The sequence below is a fragment of the Microcaecilia unicolor genome, chromosome 7 (assembly GCF_901765095.1).
Source record: "Microcaecilia unicolor chromosome 7, aMicUni1.1, whole genome shotgun sequence".
Lineage (NCBI taxonomy): Eukaryota > Metazoa > Chordata > Amphibia > Gymnophiona > Siphonopidae > Microcaecilia > Microcaecilia unicolor.
The window spans coordinates 147,652,795-147,676,400 of NC_044037.1; the positions used below are offsets into that span (position 1 = coordinate 147,652,795).

The following is a 23,606-nucleotide window of genomic DNA, read 5'->3' on the forward strand; positions in this document are numbered from 1 at the left end:
AAAACCTTCATAATTCCTCTGCACTGATGATGTTGTTAATCAATGCCTTCTGGGGGTACAATGGTGGTTTCTATTTCCTCAGGTAGTCCTAGATCATGAGCCTTACGTAAATCAGATAAATGTACCCAAGTAGTATGGTCTGATAATCTTGCTGATGTATGAGTTAATTCCTTGATCTCAAATGGTCCTACGTAGATAGGATCTTTCCAGGTTTTGTGTGTGAAATTCTTTCGAAGTACCTTCTGACCTATTTCAAAATGAGAACAAAAAGTCATATTAGGCACTTCTTTTGATTTGGCTACTGCCATATCTCTTGTCAAATTAATTATTGGATTTATTTGTTTCCAATAGTTAGTCACTCCTTCATTATCGTTATTAATTTCTTCGACAGGTACCCCTCTGGGGTCTCGTCCTGTATGCAACTGGAAGGGTGAAATCTGTAGCTTTGTGCTAGGATGGGATCTTAATTGAAATATCGCCAATGGTAACACATCCATCCATGTATATTTCTTTTCCTTTCCTGCTAGTGCTTGCAAGAGCACACGTAATCTAGTCTTTAAAAGACCATTGTATCGTTCTACTAGGCCATTGGAAGTGGGCCTATACACTGCCACCCTTCGGTGCAGTATCCCACACAATTCAGTCATATCTTTGACCAAAGCGTTGACAAAATGACTACCATTATCTGTAACAAGTTTCTGAGGACAGCCATGTGCTGGCAATATTCTCTGCAAAAAAGTGATACCTTTTACCTTTTACCGGTATTACCATATCTGTGAAATCCACATGCCATTCTACTCCAGGTCCCGTCGGTATTGGGATTGATCCAGGAGAAATACTTGGTCCTTGATGTACTATATTTTTGGAACAAGCTAAACAGTTTAGTACAATTCTCATGGCATAAGAAAGCATATTAGGATGCCAAAACGAGACCTCCATAGCTTTACTCATGTCAGAGGCTGGTAAATGTAATGTCACATGCCAATAAATCAGAACAGGGCCTCTATGTAGGCCTCAGGGCATAAATGATAATAATTCACTCAATATCTGGTCAAACCCTTAACAAAATGCCATTAGCTTAATTCTATACTCAAATTTCATGCTTCTTTTGATAGGTAATACAGAATAAAATTAATTCCTATTCTGGCCTATCCCCAAACAGTATAGTTCTGTTCAAACACTTCTCCATATGTTCACTTCCACAGACCTTCTAACTAACTTACAGTATACTTTCGTAGCACATAAACATGCACTCCTGCCATGTGGTTATTCGCACTGCTTACACAACTTGCACATTGGCAGTATATCTTTTACAAGCTTCAAACATCTCAGTAACCTTTCAATGAATGGGAACTTGCTTCCATCTTCTTCACAATGTAATTCCCTGTGATTTAAAACTTACATTTAGATCTTTATCATGGTACACCTCACCTCTCTGGACAACCAGGTTTAAGCGTCCAGCTAAAATCATGAGACATATGATTTATGGAGAAAAGTTAGAACAAGGATGATGTCAGCAAAGTAGGCAGGTGCCTAGAAATGTTCTATAGCAGCACAAAGCATTCTCATTCAAGGTACATTAACAACTTCTTAATCTGAACATTCAGCTAAATTCCTTTACCCTGGAGGGGGCAATATCTCTGGAGTCACAATTGCCCAAGGTAAAGTAACACAGATATATATTTATCACAAGCATGATGAGTTAAACACATTAAGTAGTTTAGTAGACAAACGGTTCCTTGCATAAATCACATTATTAAAACAAAAGTCTGTAATTGTGAGTCTTGTCTGTCTGCCCTGGTTTAGACCGCAAGCTCCTTTGGGCAGGGACTGTCTCTTTTTTTTTTTTTTTCCAAAGCAACTTGTGCATGTAATACACACAAAGATCAGCAGAGGGAACAAGTCATCAATAAAAGAAAGAAGAGTGACAATAGGCAAGAAATAGTCTGCAAGTCTCATGAATAACTTAGGAATTTGCATCCCTCCCCTGCAGTGGAGGAAAACAAATTTAGTGCAATACAATTAAGCAGCTGTGATTTGCACTGCCTACGAGACTCATAAGGTTTGCATAAAAGGCAAATGAATCATGGCTACAGGTAGCTGTTATGTCCCTGAAGAAAAGCACAAACTGGACCCTCTTTTTTTTTTTTTTTTTCCCCGAATGCAGGGCTTGTTTAAAGTGAATGTATCTGTGCAGAAGCGGGGAGGAAACAAGCTCTCTCGGTAACTTTGACATAAGTTACAAATCTGAGTTTTAAAATCCAATGTTTTAGCTTTTGGGGTGTGGGATACCTTCTGTGGTTTTCTTTACATTCTTTAGGGACTATAGTCAGTAAATGAACACAATACCATAAATCTCACAGTAAATTACAACAGATGCAACATGCTTTGAACCCAAGTGCAGCATGGAGCTATAAGAATACAAATATTAAATCTAATGTAATAAAAGAGAAACAAAGTGAGGCAACCCAGGCAGTTGCCTAGAAGGGCACTGGGATAGCACAAAATCCTGGTATACAAGGTATATAAAATTTGTAATAACTACACAATCCAAAACTCAGCTAAATAATTCCTATTTATTTATTTATTTCTCAGAAAATGCCGTCATGCACCTTTCAGTAAATCACAAAGTTGAAAGTTAACATAGCGTGACAAAAAAACAGCTGGAGGAAAATCAAGGCTACATTCCTGAAGGGAAGCTTTATATTTAACCTCCGTAATACTATACCCATAAGACTTAAAGAAAAGCATGAATTGTCATACCCTTTTTAACAACCAGATTCAAGAAAGATAAACAACATTATCCCCAGCAACGAAATCCTGGTGCTGCATATACAAAGCTTGCACCGTCTGCTGTAGAAGAGACAGGAACCTCAATATCAATATTAATATTAGCCATTTTACAACAAATACAATAATATTGTAAATAGTAACAAAGAATAAAAATAAGAAAGAAATGAAAAAGGATCACAGCAAACAGGGTCAAAAAATACAGAAAAGTATGCAGTATGACGTCAATATACTCACCACCTAAGCAGATACCTCGGATCAAGTAATTGCAACGAACCTCTCACGAGCTGGCCAGTATCGCAAGACCGGGGCGTTGTTAGTCAATCACCGAAACAGGCATCGGGGGTCCCGCTTTCCTCACAAAAAACCAAGCAGTCCCCGTCTACGAATCAGAAGATTGCAGAGCACCTCTCACGAGCTGATCAGTATCGTAAGACCGATGCACCGTTGATCAATCAACCAAAAACAGATAACTTGTCAGCAGTCCTGCCGCTGACTCCTCACACGGGGCACCAATTGTTGAAATTCTTTCAACATATCCCAATAAAGTTATAAGTCCCAATAAATGTATATACAGAGAAACAAAAATTAGAGAAACAAAAATTATAGAATTTTTTCTTTTTATTCAACTGCCATTTGGATGACAGAGCTATGCAAGAATATTACATAGGAAGCAAGTATAGGAACAATCTCATCAAATACAGAGATGAAGTTGCCTGTAAGAAGTTGCTTGCTAATACAATTGTCTCCTTTCTTATATGTACATAATTCTGGCATCATCACACATTCCTTGCATTTTATTTAGCTCGTTACTAGTTTATCTCAAACCTTCTGGCGTCTAACTTTCTCTCCCCTTTTTTTCCCTTCTGCAGTACTATCAGACACCTGTTTCACATGTCTTGCCAACCTCTGTTCTTACTTTCATCTCATGGTCATGCTGTAGACATCCTGTTACTCTACTCCCTTCTTTCTCAGGACTCTCAGCACATTCTTAATAAAGGTTATTATAATGTCAGATTTTCAGTGTCAGCTATTCCAGCTGCACTTCTGGAGTCCATTTTATATTTGTGACTCCATTTTGTCAGTTTTAATATATACAGTTTCCATTATTGCTGAAAACCGGGAGATGACCATCTCAAAAACGACCTAAGGACGACCATCTCTAAGGTCGACCTAAATTTCATGATTTGGGCATCCCCGACTGTATTATCGAAACCTAGTTATAGGTGGTATAGACATTTTTAAAATAAATAATATGACTTGCTTCTAACTATGAGGCTACTGAGGACAGATGACAGTTAAGAGGTGCTAAATCTAAATGGATTAGAGTCAATGTAAGCTATCAACTGAATGACAGTGGTAAAGAAATGTCCACTTATTTCTAAGTAGTGGACCAGCTGTACTAGAGGACTAAGCAATATATTAAATAAGATTAGCAAGAGAGGCCCCTGCAGAACTCTACAAGGTAATGAATACTAATTAAATGAAACCAAATTAAAGGACAGTCTGTAGGAGTGATGCGAGAGAAAAGAGTGAAACACTGCATCGTGACATTCCTAATACCAAACTCGTTCAAAAGGGCTCAAAGTAAGTTGTGGTCAACCAGATTGAAGGCAGATCTGACAGGTCTAGAGAGGCAATGAGAACATACTTTTCTCTATATAAAAGCCCTTGGACCTTACTAATGAGTGCTACTAAGGCTTCTATGAAAGGACACTTAATAAGTAGTATGTTGACTGTTTGCCACAGTAGAGGGCAGGATAGGGCTGGAGAATGTGCTGGTTATGAGAATGAACAGCACTTGCAATAACTGTTAGTGCTACAGAAACACAGGCACACTTCCCACCTCCTAAAGAGGTGGTAGGTGTCCTCATTATTTGCCTGCAGTTGCAGTTATTTTATTGAGAATAAAAAAAAAACATTCAGACCTAATGAGCATCCAGAACCCTTCCTCAACCCCCTTTAAGTAACCCCACCCCCTAAACCTCAAATGAGCACCTAGAACCCCTCCTCCCCCAGATGAGTATCTCTCCCTAGCCCCAACCTTCCCCCTTCCAGTAGCAGCTCAACCACAGTAGTACCGCAAGAACACTGCTAGAGGCACAACTGTCATTTTGAAAATAGGGCAGGAGCATCTTGGGATTGCTCCTTCCCCCCCCCCCCCCCACCCAACTAACCCACCTGTGATACTCCCAGCAAGTGCTGAGGGGAGAATTGGTTGGCTGGGAGCATGTAAAGATTCTTACGGGCGGAGTTGGGAAAGAGGTTGGGATGCTCATTGAGAAGGGGGTAGGAGGTGACTAGGTATGCTTATTGAGGAGATCTTGTTGTAAGCAGCTGATGCAATTACCATATGATAAATGTCTGCCCCATGCTTAACATTAGGCGCGATTCCCAGGCGTAAGTGCTATTCTGTAAATCTTGCCTAACTTTAAGCATGACTTATAGAATAGCGTTTTTTACGTTGCCATTGTTTTTGGCACCATATATAGAACTCACCTCCATAAGTGTTTATATGCTTCATGAAATAGTGTACGTGAAAGCTAAGAGGCAGGTGTAGTTTTGTGCATGCGTGTGCTACTATAAAGTACAGGCATGAGTGCCAATTTCAGCCATACCCCAACTATTCTCTGTTCCTGGAAATACTTATGTGTGTATCAAATAATAGTAGATGCATATGTTTTAAGCACCTATTTTAATGCATATATGCTGGGGTGATTTAATAAGCACCTATTTGAACATGTAAAAAATGCTGTACCACATGCTCAAGTTGCTTATAACATTGCTCCCCCAAATAGACTAATCTTACAAGACCTTATGGCAAAAAAAAGTAGCTGGCCTGTATCTGATTTATGAATCTGTTACTCTTAATTCTTTTAACATTGTTATCTTTTTAAAGAACAAAAGTTGTGGGACAGATTTGTATTATTTAACTTCCCAACCATTTATTACTTAAAATAGCTAAGAGTTTATGGGTAAAATTAAATTGTATCCACATTCTGTAGAATGGATCTGTTCTCTCATTAAGAGGAACTATGTACTTAGGAAACTGCATTTCTGAAATCAATTTTAAACTTCTAGAGTTTAAAGTAGCCTAGTGTTCCTGGTATATAAAAACCCTGTTACCGAATCCATATCAGCTGACGTGAGTTAAATATTGATCCTTGTGCTGAAGGAAATACCTCTATATCATTAGATGGTAGCATACATCATCTTTCAAGGAAATAAGCAATGCAGGGATTTTTTGAACATGCTGTATTTTTTTTCTCTGTCTTATGACTTATATATGGTATTTCTTTTACCATCATGTGGGGGAAGTTATCAAGGTGTATAAACAGAGGGCTTTTATTGCAACTTGATTTACCATGGGAGCGAGCAACCTGTAGCATCTCAGTACTGCAAGTTGCTAACCTGTATGAAAAATGAATAATGCTGCTTTCAAACCTCCTCACATGTATCCTTATTCCATTGGCCTGAGAGCATTGGGCTGCCAAGTCATGGCTGGATGCTCCTGAGCCACATGTTAAAGGGGCAGGCACCCTTGAATAATAGTGGTGGCTAAAGTATCCTTCCCAACCGAAAGCTCCTCCTGGACCCCCCCCCCCCATTCAAAGCCCTCTATAATTGCCCCCCAACCAGACCTCCCCATCCCGAAGGGCCCCCCTAGTGCCTAATACCCCACCTGGAAGATTCCCTTCCCTCAAGGTAGTAACCCCTCCACCCCCCTCCTGAAGGTCCCTTCCAGGTCTACCTATGTTAACATGACCCCTAGCGGTAGAAACACAAGATTTTTGCTAGAAGATACAGTGCCATTTTGTTTGAAGGTACCAATAAGGACAGGTGTGAATATCGGTGAAAACATTTCTTCACTCAGTGTGTAATAAACTCTGTAATTTGTTGCTAGAGAATGTAGTAAAAGCAGTTAGCTTAGCGGAGTTTAAAAAAGGTTTGGCTAGCTTCCTAAAAAAGAAGTCCATAAGCAATTATTAAGATGGACTTGGGGAAAATCCACTGCTTATTTCTAGGATAAGCAGCATAAAATGTAATGTACTGTTTTGGGATCTTGCCAGGTACTTGTCACCTGGATTGGCCACTGTTGGTCTTCGGTCTGTCCCAGTATGGCAAACACTTATGTTCTTATGACTGGGGATTGTTCTTGCCCAGAACACTAGACACAAGGGATCTTCCTAAGGTAGGCCCAGGGGTGTTTACTGCTTTGATTAGGGGTGGGAAAACTTCTGGGTGGGGCATTGGCCACTATGGGGGGATCCTTTGGCTTTGGGATGTGTGTGGTTGGTGCAGTACTGTGGGGGATCTTTGATTTGGGAGGCCCAAGAGGGGCTTTCAGCTTTTTTTGTGGGGGGGGGGGGGGGGGACTCTGGCCATCACTATTATATAAAATGGTGCACATTTACATACCTAGTGAGCATTTGCTTTTCATAGAGTGGAGGAGTAACCTGGTGGTTAGAACATCAAGCTTGCCATCCCAGCGGTACCTGGTTCAAAACCCACTTCTGCTCTTTGTTATCTTGGCAAGCCACTTAATCCTCCATCGCTCAGGTACAAAAATTGGATTTTGAACCCTCCAGAAACAGGGAAATACGTAATGTACCTGAATGCAACTCGCTGTAAGCTACTACTGAAAAAGGTGTGAGCAAAATCCAAAGAAAGAAAGAGAAATAATTTGTATGTTTTGCATCTCATTACTATGTAATACAGGGTGACCTAAATAATGCTGTGTTAGGCCACCCAAACCAGCACTAGAACCCCTTAACATATGTTATGGGGCAAATAATGCAGGTTAGTGCCCTAACATAACTTGATAACTATCCCCTATAATATTTTTTATACCTTTTTATTTTCTAGCCATTCTACCCTTTCTCTTCCGTAGGCTTCAAATGAAGATGAACGAATTTCTGTGGGTAGCCGTGGAAGTCTGAGGGTCAGTAACTCTATGATCGAGTGTTCGTGATTACAAATACTTTTCAGTACTGTTATTATGAGTAGAAGTATTATTACTAATTTTAGTGTTTTGGGAGTACTGTGTACCTTGAATATTTTCTTTAAAGAAACTTCAAGAAGCACCCCAGTGAGGAGACCTGTGTTGCCTGTGTTATCTGAGGAACATCTGGAGAATTTTCCAGATAAAGCTACTCAGCACGTGCAGGAAGAAATCAATGATAACAGACCAGTTCCAACTCAGTTTTCATTATATTAATCTGTTAAGGAGGAGATGTTTTGCTAACTCTCTACTGTTTTTAAGTATTATTTGCTGTTTTTTCCTCCACCACTTTCTTGTTTTCTTATTAGTGTTCCTAACAAGGAATTCTGCTTATAATATATCTGCTTTAAGACTGTGCATCTCTATCATTATATAGTAGCTTCTAGTTCAGTTGTTGTCCATTTTGTTTTATTTTAGTTGTTGCATTTGTCATAATTGCCTTTTGATACAACCTCAAGGCAGTTTACAATAATCCAGATAAAAACAGAAAAACATTCTAAATCTATTCAGTATACAAAATCGTAAACATAAAAGCAGATAAGGAGGGGAATGTGAATAGCACAGCAATAAAAACTAAATAAACTAACACATATCTGGAACATATAGGATGATTGAAAACAAAATAAAATAAATTACACAAAACAAAATAAAAATAAATGAAACAAACCAATAAATAAAATTAAATAAATTAAAATAAAATTAGGAGCTAAGTACTAAGTCTATCCCCCGCTCTTACCCACAACATTGAAACATTGTTTGAATGACCATATCTTAATGCCCACCTTAAATTTCATTTTAAAAATCTCAATCTAAGTTCTGAGGGGAAAGAATTACACATCACAGGGGTGACACAACTAAAAGCAGTATGATGAGATCTATCTAGCTATAACTTTTAAAATGAGGGAACCACCAATAGTTAGCCAAGAAGAGTACAGTGCTCTGGATGGCTGATAAGTAATCAATGCTGTATGAAGGTAGTGTGGGATCCCAGTATAATAGGTCTGATGAGCTAATATTAATATCTTGAACATTATCTGTCTGCAACTGGTAACCAATGCTGTTTTTGTAGGAAGGGGTAAAATGAAAATGAGATTTGATTCCATACGGAAAAAAGATTCCTATATTTTGTATTAACTGTAACAACTTCAACTGAAAATTTGGACAGCCCACCAACAAAGAGTTAAGAGTAATCCAATCTATGTATCACCAGACTGTGAAGCAAGATCTTCAGTATAACAGTTTCAAAAAGATGTCTTAACGAATGAATTTGCCTTTAATATAAAAAAGAAACTTTAGTTATTTTTGGAAGTATATGAAACTAAAGAGAGTTTTGAATCAGTTATCACTCCCAAAGAAAGAAGGGAATTTTTCATAACAATAGATTGATGTTGATTTTTAAGATGATATAGTTGACAGGATGAACTCAAAATTCATATGGCTTCGCTCTTATGAAGATTTAATATTAAGTTGTGATCCCCAGTCAGGTGGAAATCCTGTTTCTTCTAGTTCTGCTTGAAATAAAACATGCCAAAAATCATATGTTATTACCAACCGAATGTCGTCGGCATCAAAATATGTGCTAAGTCCCAAATCCCGAATCTGCAATGCCTGTGATGCAATAAAAGTAGTGAACAAAATGGGAGCTGACACAGAGCCCTGTGGAATGCCAAAAGATAAAGGAAAAACTGCTGAAAAGCTATAATTAACTGAAACTTGAAAAATAAGGTCTGAATCAGTTCAAAGCTACCCCTGTAATACCTGAGTCCTGCAATCTTTTCAAGAGAAGATTGTAGTGTATAGTGTCAAAAGCTACACTCGATCCAGTTGAATCAATAAAACATCCTGACAGCTATTCCTGACACACACTTTCATCGAAAAGGTTTACTAATAATGTTTCTGCAACCATTTTGGAAATCTGATTGGCGAAGGTGGAAGATGATTAGTTCTGCATTTGGTAAGGGTTTTTCTGTATTCTTCATGTGTACCCAAAGTGAAGTATTCTGCAAGTATATAGTTTCTCTGGAAAGATCTACAGCAGTCCTCTGCTTTACCAGTACAAGGTATATTGGTATTCTGACAAATTAAAGAGTAGAAAATTGCCTGGACCATATGGTGTAAATCCCAGAGTACTGATAGAATGGAAAAATGAACTTACAGAGCTATTGTTTGTAATATGTAATTTATCTTAAAATCTAGCATGGTATTGGAAGATTGGAGAATAGCCAACATAACGCCAATTTTTAAAAAGGGTTCCAGAGGTGATCTGGGAAGTTATAGACCGGTGAGCCTGACATCGGTGCTGGGCAATATGGTACAGACCTTTATAAAGAATAAAATTACAGAGCATACACATAAGCATGGATTAATGATACAAAGCCAGTATGGATTTAGTCAAGAGAAATCTTACTTCAGTCTACTATATTTCTTTGAATGGGTGAACAAACGTGGATAAAGGTGAGCCAGTCGATATTGTGTATCTGGATTTTCAAAAGGCATTTGACAAAGCACCTCATGAAAGACTCTTGAGTACATTAGAAAGTCGTGGGATAGGAGGTAATGTCCTATTGCAGATTAAGAACTGGTTAAAAGATAGAAAACAGAGAGTAGGGTTAAATGGTCAGTATTCTCAATGGAGAAGGGTATAGATAGTGGGGTTCCCCAGGGATCTGTGCTGGGACTGCTGCTTTTTAACACTAGTGAGGTAATTACATTTGCTGAAAACAAGGTTATTAAAAGTTGTTAAATCCAAGAGGACCTTACAAGACTGGGAGACTGGGCATCCAAATGGCTGATGATGTTTAATGTGAGCAAGTGCAAAATGATGCATGTGGGAAAGAGAGGTGTTGTTGCTGGGAAATTTCAGTCTGCCAGATGTGGTTTGGAAAGTTCCATCTGTAGTATCGGAAAGAAGTAGAGAGATCGTGGATGCTTTAAAGTGCTCTACTCAGAGAAATGGTGATGGAACCCATGAGGGAGGGAGCGACGCTGGATCTGGTGCTCACAAATGGGGATTGTGTGTCAAATGTCCAAGTGAGCATCAGTGACCATCAAACAGTTTGGTTTGATATAACAGCTGAAGTGGAGGGCGGCTACTCGAAACTCAAAGTCCTGGATTTCAAGCATGCTGACTTTAGTAAAATGGGGGAATACCCGAGGAAGGAGCTGACGGGTTGGGAGGACATACAAGAAGTGGAAGTGCAGTGGTCCAGGCTGAAAGAAGCTATCAATTTGGCTACAAGCTTTTATGTAAGGAAAGTTAATAAAAGTAAGAGAAAAAGGAAACCGATATGGTTCTCCAAGCAAGTGGCTGAGATAATAAAGGCTAAAGAGTTGGCGTTCCAGAAATACAGAAAAACTCAAGAAGAAGAACATGGAGAGGAATACCATATGAAACTGAAAGAAGCCAAGAGAGAGATGCGTCTGGTGAAAGCGCAAGAAAAAATGGCTAGAAATGTAAGGAGGGGCGACAAAAATTTCTTCAGGTGTATTAGTGAAAGGAGGAAGACTAAAAATGGAATTGTGAGACTGAAAGATGCTGCGAACCGCTATGTGGATAATGATCAAGAAAAAGCAAATGTGCTAAACAAATACTTCAGTTCTGTTTTCACTGAAGAAAATCCTGGAGAAGGACCACAATTGACTGGCAAAAGTACATTTGAGAATGACATATGAGAACGGAGTGGATATAGCACCATTCACGGAAGAGAGTGTTTATGAACAACTTGAAAATCAAAAGGTGGACAAAGCAATGGTACCGGACGGGATCCATCCCAGAATATTGAGGGAGCTCAGACAGGTTCTGGCGGGTCCTCTTAAAGATTTGTTTAATAAATCCTTGGAGACAGGGAAGGTTCCGTGGGATTGGAGAAGAGCAGATGTGGTCCCTCTTCACAAAAGTGGTGATAGGGAAGAAGCTGGAAACTACAGGCCGGTAAGCCTCATTTTGGTTATTGGAAAAGTAATGGAAGCGATGCTGAAAGAAAGGATAGTGAATTTCCTGGAATCCAATAAGTTGCAAGAGCCGAGACAACATGGTTTTACCAAAGGTAAATCGTGCCAAACGAATCTCATTGAATTCTTTGACTGGGTAACCAGGGAATTGAATCAAGGACATGCGATAGATGTCATCTACTTAGATATCAGCAAAGTCTTTGACACGGTTCCTCACAGGAGGCTCTTGAATAAACTTGACAGGCTGAAGATAGGACCCAACGTGGTGAACTGGATTAGGAACTGGTTGACGGACAAACGCCAGAGGGTGGTGGTTAATGGAATTTGCTGAGATGAGGGAAAGGTGAGTAGCGGAGTACCTCAGGGATTGGTGCTGGGGCCGATTCTGTTCAGTATATTTGTGAGCGACATTGCCGAAAGGTTTGAAGGTAAAGTTTGCCTTTTTGCGGATGATACCAAGATTTGCAACAGAGTGGACACCCCGGAGGGAGTGAAAAACATGAAAAAGGATCTGCAGAAGCTAGAAGAATGGTCTAATATTTGGCAATTAAAATTCAATGCAAAGTGATGCACTTAGGGAGTAGAAATCCACGGGAGACGTATGTGTTAGGCGGTGAGAGTCTGATATGTACAGGCAGGGAGTGGGATCTTGAGGTGATAGTATCTGAGGATCCGAAGGTGACAAAACAGAGTGACAAGGTGGTGACCGTAGCCAGAAGGATGCTAGGCTGTATAGAGAGAGATGTGACCAGCAGAAGCAAGGAGGTGTTGATGCCCCTCTACAAGTCGTTGATGAGGCCCCACTTGGAGTATTGTGTTCAGTTTTGGAGGCTGTATCTTCTAAGGATGTAAAAAGAATTGAGGCGGTACAAAGAAAAGCTACAAAAATGGTATGGGATTTGTGTTAGAAGACATATAAGGAGAGACTTGCTGACCTGAATATGTATACCCTGGAAGAAAGGAGAAACGGGTGATAAGATACAGACGTTCAAATATTTGAAAGGTATTAATCTGCAAACAAATCTTTTCTGGAGATGGGAAGGCGGTAGAACTAGAGGACATGAAATGAGGTTGAAGGGGGGCAGACTCAAGAAAAATGTCAGGAAGTATTTTTTCACAGAGAGAGTGGTGGATACTTGGAATGCCCTCCCACGGGAGGTGGTGGAGATGAAAATGGTAACGGAATTCAAAAATGCATGGGATAAACATAAAGGAATCCTATTCAGAAGGAATGGATCCTCAGAAGCTTAGCGGAGATTGGGTGGCAGCACCAGTGGTTGGGAGACGGAGCAAGTAATGGGAAGACTTCTACGGTTTATGCCCCGAAAATGGCAAGGATAACTCAAAGTCAGGTATACATGTAAAGTAGCACATATGAGTTTATCTTGTTGGGCAGACTGGATGGACCGTACAGGTCTTTCTCTGCCATCATGTACTATGTTACTATGTTATAGCTACATGATACAGGGTTCCATATTAGGAATCACCACTCAGGAAAAGGAACTAGGTGTCATCGTTGGTGATATGTTGAAACCTTTTGCTCAGTGTGCGGTGACGACTAAGAAAGCAAGTAGAATGCTGGGAATTATTAGGAAAGGAATGGAAAACAAAAATGAGAATCTTATAATGCCTTTGCATCGCTCCATGGTGCGACAGCACCTTGAATACTATGTGCAATTCTGTCATTGTATCTCAAAAAAGATATAGCAGAATTAGAAAAGGGACAGAGAAGGGTGATTAAAATGATAAAGGGGATGGGACAACTTCCTTATGAGGAGAAGCTAAAGTGACTAGATCCTGCAGTTCCTGTTAGATTCTATCTGTTAATGCTGTGGTACAAAGCTTTTAAAACTAAGTGGAAAAGACTATGGAGATTAGCTGTTAAAATTTGCTTTTTATATTTTTATTTTGCCTAACACTAACCTACAATTCCTCCTTTAAACCCCAATCTTTAAATTCCCAAAGCACAAAGCAAGTAGCGTTTGTGTACTAAAGAAAAATTTGATGCATATGTTGATTTGTATCTGAGTCCAATGTAGCTTGGATAGTGGAGGTTCAAATAGGTACGTGACGCTGTACTGCTTATTACTTTACACATGTTGGCTTTGATTATTAACATTGAAAGAACAGGGAGGAGTGCTGGAGAGGTGTCTGTGGGTGTGAGCTGCAGGCTTGTAAGCTCTTTGAGCAGGGACTGTCTTTCTTCTATGTTTGTGCAGCGCTGCGTACGCCTTGTAGCACTATAGAAATGCTGAATAGTAGTAGTAGTAGTGGACGCCCTGCCTGCTGGTGCTATCATTTGCAAGGCCTTTACCATCTGTATTAGTGCGTCCCTGCTGCAGGTTGCAGCCACGGGTGTGTGGCCATGGATGTGTGCCTCCTTCAGAGCTACAGAGATGCGTGGAGCGTGGGACTCTGCTCCTTTCCAATGAGGAAAAGGAAAGGAGAGATGACGACAACTCTGGTTCTGATTATAGTTAAAGGACCTATAGATTTTCATCTTCGAGCTGTTGCGGAGCCGATACCAACTTCTGGGAGTACTTTGTCTACCAATGTTTCTCATTCTTCAGGGGGTAAAACTCCTCCTAAGTGTTGAGCTCAAACCACAAAAGACAAGGATAACATTTTCTTCATTTAACATTAACCGTGTATTTTCAGCAAACTTGCATAGATAGATTATTACATAGAAACAGAAAATGATGGTAGATAAATCTGGTCTGCCCAGCCCAACCATCTACTTTATCTTCCTCTCCCTTGGAGATCCTATGTACTTGTCCTATACTTCCTTGAATTCATTTCCAGTCTTTGTTTTTACCACCTCCATTGAGAGGGCCTTTCCACGCATCCACCAACCTTTCTGTAAAGTAGTATTTCCTTAGATTACTCCGGAGTCTATCCCCTTTCTCCTTACTCCTATGTCTTCTCATTTCTCAGCTTCCTTTCAGTTAAAAGAGACTTGACTCCTGTACATTTATGCCATGAAGGTATTTAAATGTCTCTATCATACCTCTTCTTGGCTGCTTTTCTTCTAAAGTATATATATTGAGATCTTTAAATCTGTTCCCATTTTTTTAGCATTTGATTGTAGCTACCAAATTCTAGACCATTATCAAGTTTCACCAGATCCCTCCTCATCATTGTTCTCTCTAAGCTATGTGGGAGTCATCCAGCCTCATTACTGCTATTGGAGGAGGGTGGGGTGGGGTGATGCTTCAATGTCATGTTTTCATTCACCAGAGACAGACAGGTCCTCTGAGTCCTGCACAGCTTACCTATCCCTTGCAATTGAAAATGTGATATTGAAACAGCACTGCCACTGTGGAGATGCAGGACTTGCATACAGCTTAAGAATGTTTCCTCTATCAACACCATCAGGAGTGTCTGTCCTATTGCAGATTGTGGTATCATCTGCAAAGAGACAAGTTTTACCAGACAGCCCTTCCACAATGTCGCTTACAAAAATGTTATGTTAAAAACAGGAGGACCAAGGACTGGTCTCTCTGGCACACCACTCTTTCTCTAAGGACAAGCAAGACATCTGTCTGTTCTGTCCAACAGTACTACAGCCCTACTAGAATACTCCTTCCCTTAACACATGGAATTTCTATCCGTAAGGATTCCATTCTGCTGTTTCATGTAGAATATTTATTTTGTTTGACTCCATTCCCTCTTTAATATTTAGCGCAACCTCCCTTCAAATTTGATCCACTCATCGTGATATAATTTGTACCCTGTTAACACAGTGTCCCATTGATTGTCCTCCTTGCACCAGGTCTCTAAGATGCCTATTATATCTACCTCTGTATTTAGTGCTATATACTATAACTCTTCCTTCTTATTTTTTAGGCTTCTAGCATTTGTGTGCAGGCACTTCAAATTTTGTTTTCTCCGAGGACAAGCAGGCTGCTTGTTCTCACATGTGGGTCGACGTCTGCGTCGGCCCAGGAATCGGCATTTTGCAAGCAAAATATTTAAAAAAGTCTTGCCAGAGTCTTCTGGTGCGCATGCAGTGTGCACTGGGCATGCGCGGACCGATTTCCCGCCCGTCGCATGAGTGCGTTCCTCAGTTCTTTTTTTCTCCGCGTTGAGGTGCGGACAAGTTTTTTTTCTCCGCTCCTCTCAGGCCCGGGAAAGAGTCTTATTCGTTTTGTGGCTTTTGCCTTATTTTCTTTTCCTTTTCCTAGAAATTTTACAGTTTAAAAAAAAAACTTCCCTTAGTTTTCTTTATTTTTGTCCTTTTAAAGTTTCCTTTGTTTTTGACCGCGCGGTCGGGTTGTTCCTTTCTTTTCATGCCCTTTTTTCTTTTAACAGGCACAATCGCGTCTTCATTTCGCTGAAGCCGTTTTTCCTTCCATGTCATCGAAGACACCCAGCGGCTTCAAACATTGTACTCGGTGCAACCGAACCATCTCGAGTACCGATACCCACGCCTGGTATGTCCAGTGCCTTGGGCCCGAACATAGCGCTCGGTGCGGTACTTCGGCATCGACATCAGTACCGAGGTCATCGGCGTCGACATCGAAAGGAGCATCGACGTCGGGGAGAGAGGTAATGGCTGCTGAGAGACCAAGCTCGCGCTGGGAGCAGCGAGGCTTCGAGTGGGTCTCCACCTGCCTCGAAGCCTCCTGTTATGCAGGCCCCTCAGGACAGACCTTCATCGGACCCGGCTCCGAGGAGGCTTGAGGATTTCACGTCCTCCTCATGGGTACCAAGGAGCCTCGATGATGGGCATCGAGCGAAGGCTAAGAAGCACCGTCATCATTCTTCTACACACGGTGCCAGGAGCCCCGGGGCGTTGAGGGATTTGGCATCTGAGAAGCGTTGGCGCTGAGAGGATCGCTCCCCCTCTATTCAAGAGGTGCCAATTTCACAGTCTCCTTGCAGCCTGGTACCTACTCCAGAGCCTCGATAGATTCTGCAACCGGCTGCTTTAGCAACCCTGCAGCCTTGTCCGACGGCGGTTCTCGATGAGTGCATCAGGGCCCTGCTTCCAGAACTTCTGGAAGGATTTCTGCGCCAGTCTGCTTCAGTGTCGGGGGTGCTTGTGCCTTCCGTAACGTCTGCTGCTTGTGCCTTCCGTACCGTTTGCTGCAGCGGCATCTGGCCCTTCACCTGTGGTGAGGTCCCCGACCTCGGTGCCGCCTGCCACTCAGGTCGACTCCCCTTTGACATCAGTGGAGGAAGCTTCATCGGAGTCCAGGTGTGTGTCGACTTCTCGGCACCGCCATCAAGGACATAGTTCCACGGCGTTGAGGCAGGCTCAGTTTCAGACTGCTCTGAGGGATGTCTTGTCCGTTCTCCGAGGACAAGCAGGCTGCTTGTTCTCACGACTGGGTGACGTCCGCAGCAGCCCCCACCAACCGGAAGAAGCTTCGCGGGTGGTCCGCACGCATGGCACGCCCACCGCGCATGCGCGGCCGTCTTCCCACCCGTGCGCGACCGTTCCCGCCAGTCTTTTCTTTTCCGCGCTGGAGAGAATCGTGCGTCGCCGCTCTCTCTTAGTCAGCCCCGGAAAACCGTCGCGTTGTCTGCGAATTCGCTAATTTTTTGTTTTTTGTTGCCGCGTGCTTCAAACCTTTTTCTTTCTTAAAAAAAAAAAAAAAAAAGGAAGAGAACGCGCTGAATTTTTCCCTCGTTTTTCTAGCGGGGGCGTCGCGTTGCGGCCTTGTGGCCGCGCGGTCGCTTTATTTTTCGAGGTATGATTTACCGCCACCATCGACGACTTAAACTTTGCGACGCGATTTTTCCGTCGATGTCCTCGAAGGTCCCGAGTGGATTTAAGAAGTGTGGTCGGTGCGGCCGGCCTATCTCGCAGACCGACACCCACGCTTGGTGCCTCCAGTGCCTCGGGCCGGAGCACAATATCAAGTCGTGTTCTTTGTGTCTTGGTCTCCGGAAACGGACTCAGGTTGCGAGGCAAGTTCTTCGGGACCGTCTTTTTGGAACTTGCGCCGGCCCCTCGACGTCGACCTCGACGGCATCGGTACCGACGGCCGGTTCTTCGGTACCGGTGTCCGCGAAATCGGCACCGATAGCATCGACCCCAGGAGTACAGGTCCCGTCGGCCCGCCGGTCCTCCGGTGACGGTAGGGGTGAGAGGCCGCGTGGGCAATCGGCCCCGGTCACTCCCTCTGCTCATGGCCCTCGGGACCGAACCCTGTCCGACCCAGCCCCTCGAGACCGAGGGGGATCGACCTCCTCCTCCGTTCCACCTGGCGCCGAAGACGGGCACCGCAAGAAACAAAAGAAGCACCGTCATCGGTCCCCATCGGTGCGCCCGGCCCTCGGTGCCGGAGAGGAATCGACGCCGAAGCGTCCGCGTCGAGAGGAATGGTCCCCCTCGGTAGTGGAGGTACTGACGCGTCAGAGCCCCAGCACTTCGGTGCAGTCTCCTGGACCCGAGCAGCTTCCGGCACCGACGCCTCTACCGGCCCCCCCCCCCGTCTTTCCCGACAGCGGGCCTGGACGAGTGCCTCCGAGCCATCCTTCCGGGGATCCTGGAAGGGCTGATGCGCCAGGCTGTGCTGGCGCCGGGGGTGCTTGCGCCCTCGGCGCCATTGACTGTGGCGCCGGCGAGCTCTAGCCCGGTGCCGAGGCCTTTGACACCGCCGCCGCATGCGGCGCCGGTCTCGACCGCCACGCAGGTGGAGTCCCCGTCGACGTCGATGTAGGGAGCTTCGTCCCCGCCGGCGCGGGAGTCCACCGCTCGACGACACAGAGGCCTCGGTGCCTCGACGTCGAGCCGGGCCCGGTTAAGGACTCAGCTGCATGAGCTTATGTCCGATACCGAGGAAGAGGCCTCGTGGGGGGAAGAGGAGGACCCCAGATATTTCTCCTCAGAGGAGTCTGTGGGCCTTCCCTCTGACCCCACGCCTTCACCAGAGAGGAAGCTCTTGCCTCCTAAGAGCCTCTCCTTTGCCTCCTTTGTCAGGGACATGTCTATTTGCATTCCCTTCCCCGTGGTCTCTGTGGATGAGCCGAGGGCTGAGATGCTCGAGGTCCTCGACTATCCATCACCACCTAGAGAGTCCTCCACGGTGCCGTTGCACAATGTCCTTAAGGAGACACTGCTTCGGAACTGGATGCGACCATTATCTAATCCCACCATCCCCAAGAAAGCAGAGTCCCAGTACAGGATTCACTCGAACCCAGAGTTAATGCGGCCCCAATTGCCTCATGGCGGTCGTGGATTCTGCTCTCAAGAGGGCACGGAGTTCGAGGGATACCGCCTCGGTGCCCCCGGGGCGGGAGTCTCGCACTCTGGACTCGTTTGGGAGGAAGGCCTACCAATCTTCCATGCTCGTGACCCGCATCCAATCTTACCAGCTCTACACGAGCATCCACATGCGGAACAATGTGAAGCAACTGGCGGACCTGGTTGATAAGCTCCCGCCGGAGCAGTCCAGGCCTTTTCAGGAGGTGGTCAGGCAGCTGAAGGCGTGCAGAAAGTTCCTGTCCAGGGGTATCTATGACACCTGTGACGTGGCATCTCGTGCTGCGGCCCAAGGTATAGTGATGCGCAGGCTCTCATGGCTGCGTGCCTCTGACCTGGACAACTGCACCCAGCAGAGACTGGCCGACGTCCCTTGCCGGGGGGATAATATCTTTGGTGAGAAGGTCGAGCAGCTGGTGGACCAACTGCATCAGCGGGAAACCGCCCTCGACAAGCTCTCCCACCGGGCGCCTTCAGCACCCACCTCAGCAGGTGGACGTTTTTCCTGGGCCCGGCAGGCTGTGCCCTATTCTTTTGCCAAGCATAGGTACACCCAGCCGGCCCGAAGGCCTCGTCAGGCACAGGGACAGCCCCAGCAAGCTTGTTCTCGTCAACAGCGTGCGCCTAAGCAGCCCCATGCGCCTCCACAGCAAAAGCCGGGGACGGGCTTTTGACTGGATCCACGGGAACATAGCCGCCCTCAAAGTGTCCGAACCGGACGATCTGCCGGTCGGAGGGAGGTTAAAATTTTTTCACCAAAGGTGGCCTCTCATAACCTCCGACCAGTGGGTTCTCCAAATAGTGCGGTGCGGATACGCCCTGAATTTGGCCTCCCTGCCACCAAATTGTCCTCCGGGAGCTCAATCCTTCAGCTCCCATCACAAGCAGGTACTTGCAGAGGAACTCTCCGCCCTTCTCAGCGCCAATGCGGTCGAGCCCGTACCACCCGGGCAGGAAGGACAGGGATTCTATTCCAGGTACTTCCTTGTGGAAAAGAAAACAGGGGGGATGCGTCCCATCCTAGACCTGAGAGGCCTGAACAAATTCCTGGTCAAAGAAAAGTTCAGGATGCTTTCCTTGGGCACCCTTCTGCCAATGATTCAGAAAAACGATTGGCTATGTTCCCTGGATTTAAAGGACGCATACACTCACATCCCGATACTGCCAGCTCACAGACAGTATCTCAGATTCCGCCTGGGCGCACGGCACTTTCAGTATTGTGTGCTGCCCTTTGGGCTCGCCTCTGCCCCACGAGTGTTTACAAAGTGCCTCGTGGTGGTAGCGGCGTATCTACGCAAGCTGGGAGTGCACGTGTTCCCATATCTCGACGATTGGCTGGTCAAGAACACCTCCGAGGCGGGAGCCCTCCGGTCTATGCAGTGCACTATTCAACTTCTGGAGCTCCTGGGGTTTGTGATAAATTACCCAAAGTCCCATCTCCAGCCAACACAGTCTCTGGAATTCATAGGAGCTCTGCTGAATACCCAGATGGCTCGGGCCTTCCTTCCCAAAGCGAGGGCCAACAACCTCCTGTCCCTGGCTTCACAGACCAGAGCGTCCCAGCAGGTCACAGCTCGGCAGATGTTGAGACTTCTGGGTCATATGGCCTCCACAGTCCATGTGACACCCATGGCTCGTCTTCACATGAGATCGGCTCAATGGACCCTAGCTTCCCAGTGGTTCCAAGCCACCGGGAATCTAGAAGATGTCATCCGCCTCTCCACCAGTTGCCGCACTTCACTGCTCTGGTGGACCATTCGGACCAATTTGACCCTGGGACGTCCATTCCAAATTCCTCAGCCCACGAAAGTGCTGACGACGGATGCATCTCGCCTGGGGTGGGGAGCTCATGTGGATGGGCTTCACACCCAGGGTCTGTGGTCCCGCCAGGAAAAGGATTTGCAGATCAACCTCCTGGAGCTCCGAGCGATCTGGAACGCACTGAAGGCTTTCAGAGATCGGCTGTCCTGCCAAATTATCCAAATTCGGACAATCAGGTTGCAATGTATTACACCAACAAGCAGGGGGGCACCGGATCTCGCCCCTTGTGTCAGGAAGCCGTCGGGATGTGGCGTTGGGCTTGCCAGTTCGGCATGCTCCTCCAAGCCACATACCTGGCAGGTGTAAACAACAGTCTGGCCGACAGACTGAGCAGAGTCATGCAACCGCACGAGTAGTCGCTCCATTCCAGAGTGGTACGCAAGATCTTCCGAGAGTGGGGCACCCCCTCGGTGGACCTTTTCGCCTCTCAGACCAACCACAAGCTGCCTCTGTTCTGTTCCAGACTTCAGGCACACGGCAGGCTAGCGTCGGATGCCTTTCTCCTTCATTGGGGGACCGGCCTCCTGTATGCTTATCCTCCCATACCTTTGGTGGGGAAGACCTTACTGAAGCTCAAGCAAGACCGCGGCACCATGATTCTGATTGTGCCCTTTTGGCCCCGTCAGATCTGGTTCCCTCTTCTTCTGGAGTTGTTCTCAGAAGAACCGTGGAGATTGGAGTGTTTTCCGACTCTCATTTCGCAGAACGGCGGAGCGTTGCTGCACCCCAACCTTCAGTCTCTGGCTCTCACGGCCTGGATGTTGAGGGCGTAGACTTCGCTGCGTTGGGTCTGTCTGAGGGTGTCTCCCGTGTCTTGCTTGCCTCTAGGAAGGATTCCACGAAAAAGAGTTACTTTTTAAAGTGGAGGAGGTTTGTCGTTTGGTGTGAGAGCAGGGCCCTAGAACCTCGTTCTTGCCCTGCACAGAACCTGCTTGAATACCTTCTGCACTTACCAGAGTCTGGCCTCAAGACCAACTCCGTAAGGAATCACCTTAGTGGAAGGTAAAGCCATCTCTGGAGAGCCTTTAGTCGTTTGATTCATGAGAGGCTTGCTTTTGTCAAAGCCCCCTATCAAGCCTCCTGCAGTGTCATGGGATCTCAACGTCGTCCTCACCCAGCTGATGAAACCTCCTTTTGAGCCACTGAATACCTGCCATCTGAAGTACTTGACCTGGAAGGTCATTTTCTTGGTGGCAGTTACTTCAGCTCGTAGGGTCAGTGAGCTTCAAGCCCTGGTAGCTCATGCTCCATATACCAAATTTCATCACAACAGAGTAGTGCTCCGCACCCACCCAAAGTTCCTGCCGAAGGTGGTGTCGGAGTTCCATCTTAACCAGTCAATTGTCTTGCCAACATTCTTCCCCAGGCCGCATACCCGCCCTGCTGAACGTCAGTTGCACACATTGGACTGCAAGAGAGCATTGGCCTTCTACTTGGAGCGGACACAGCCCCACAGACAGTCCGCCCAATTGTTTGTTTCTTTCGACCCTAACAGGCTAGGGGTCGCTGTTGGGAAACGCACCATCTCCAATTGGCTAGCAGATTGCATTTCCTTCACTTACGCCCAGGCTGGGCTGGCTCTTGAGGGTCATGTCACGGCTCATAGTGTTAGAGCCATGGCAGCGTCAGTGGCCCACTTGAAGTCAGCCACTATTGAAGAGATCTGCAAGGCTGCGACGTGGTCATCTGTCCACACATTCACATCACATTACTGCCTCCAGCAGGATACCCGACGCGACAGTCGGTTCGGGCAGTCGGTGCTGCAGAATCTGTTTGGGGTTTAAATCCAACTCCACCCTCCAGGACCCGAATTTATTCTGGTCAGGCTGCACTCTCAGTTAGTTGTTCTTCGTAGGTCAATTTCTGTTATACCCTCGCCGTTACGAGGTTCCATTGACCTGGGTTCTTGTTTTGAGTGAGCCTGTGAGCTAGGGATACCCCAGTCGTGAGAACAAGCAGCCTGCTTGTCCTCGGAGAAAGTGAATGATGCATACCTGTAGCAGGTGTTCTCCGAGGACAGCAGGCTGATTGTTCTCACCTACCCTCCCTCCTCCCCTTTGGAGTTGCGTTTTCATCATTTTGCTTGTCATTCAACTGGCGGGAACGGTCGCGCACGGGCGGGAAGACGGCCGCGCATGCGCGGTGGGCGTGCCCTGCATGCGGACCGCCCGCGAAGCTTCTTCCGGTTGGTGGGGGCTGCCGCGGACGTCACCCAGTCGTGAGAACAATCAACCTGCTGTCCTCGGAGAACACCTGCTACAGTTATGTATCATTCACTATACTGAAGATGAGCGTTCGTGGGAGGAAGAGGAGGATCCCAGGTACTTTTCTTCTGACGAGTCCTATGGGATTCTTTCTGAACCTTTCCCTCCACTGGAAAGGATACTTTCTCCACTGGTCTATCTTTCACCTCCTTTGTCAGGGAAATGGCTGCAGCTATTTCCTTCCCTATGGAGGTTGAGGATGAGCCCAGGGCTGAGATGCTCGAGGTCCTGGATTATCCTTCTCTGCCTAGAGAGGCTGCAAGGGTTCCTTTGCATAATGTACTGAAGGAAGTCCTTATACGAAACTGGTCATTCCCTCTGTCTAATCCCGTGATCCTGAAGAAAACTGAATCCCAATATCGGATCCACGGTGAGCCTGGATTGATGAGGTCTCAGCTACCTCACAATTCCATGGTGGTGGACTCCGACTTCAAAAGAGCCAAGAGCACTAGGGACTATGCCTCGGCGCCCCCAGGCAGAGAATCTAGAACCTTGGACTCTTTTGGGAGGAAGGTGTATCAGGCCGCTATACTCGCTGCCAAAATCCAAACATACCAGCTCTTCA

General features: G+C 45.4%; 1 protein-coding gene across 14 annotated transcripts in view; it reads left to right on the forward strand.

The window, feature by feature from the left end:
* LRRFIP1 (LRR binding FLII interacting protein 1) overlaps positions 1 to 23,606 on the forward strand; it is a 997,950-nt gene that overhangs the window by 257,098 nt on the left and 717,246 nt on the right. For 11 of the 14 annotated variants that reach the window (XR_003942957.1, XR_003942958.1, XM_030210921.1 and 8 more), the window contains one exon: positions 7,682 to 7,732. The exons of the other annotated variants lie outside the window; for them this stretch is intronic. Coding sequence is in view for 9 of the 11 variants with exons in the window: in XM_030210921.1 (XP_030066781.1) it covers positions 7,682 to 7,732 (51 nt within the window). In the remaining 2 variants the exon portion in view is untranslated. The remainder of the gene's footprint in view (positions 1 to 7,681; positions 7,733 to 23,606) is intronic. 14 annotated transcript variants of the gene reach the window in all.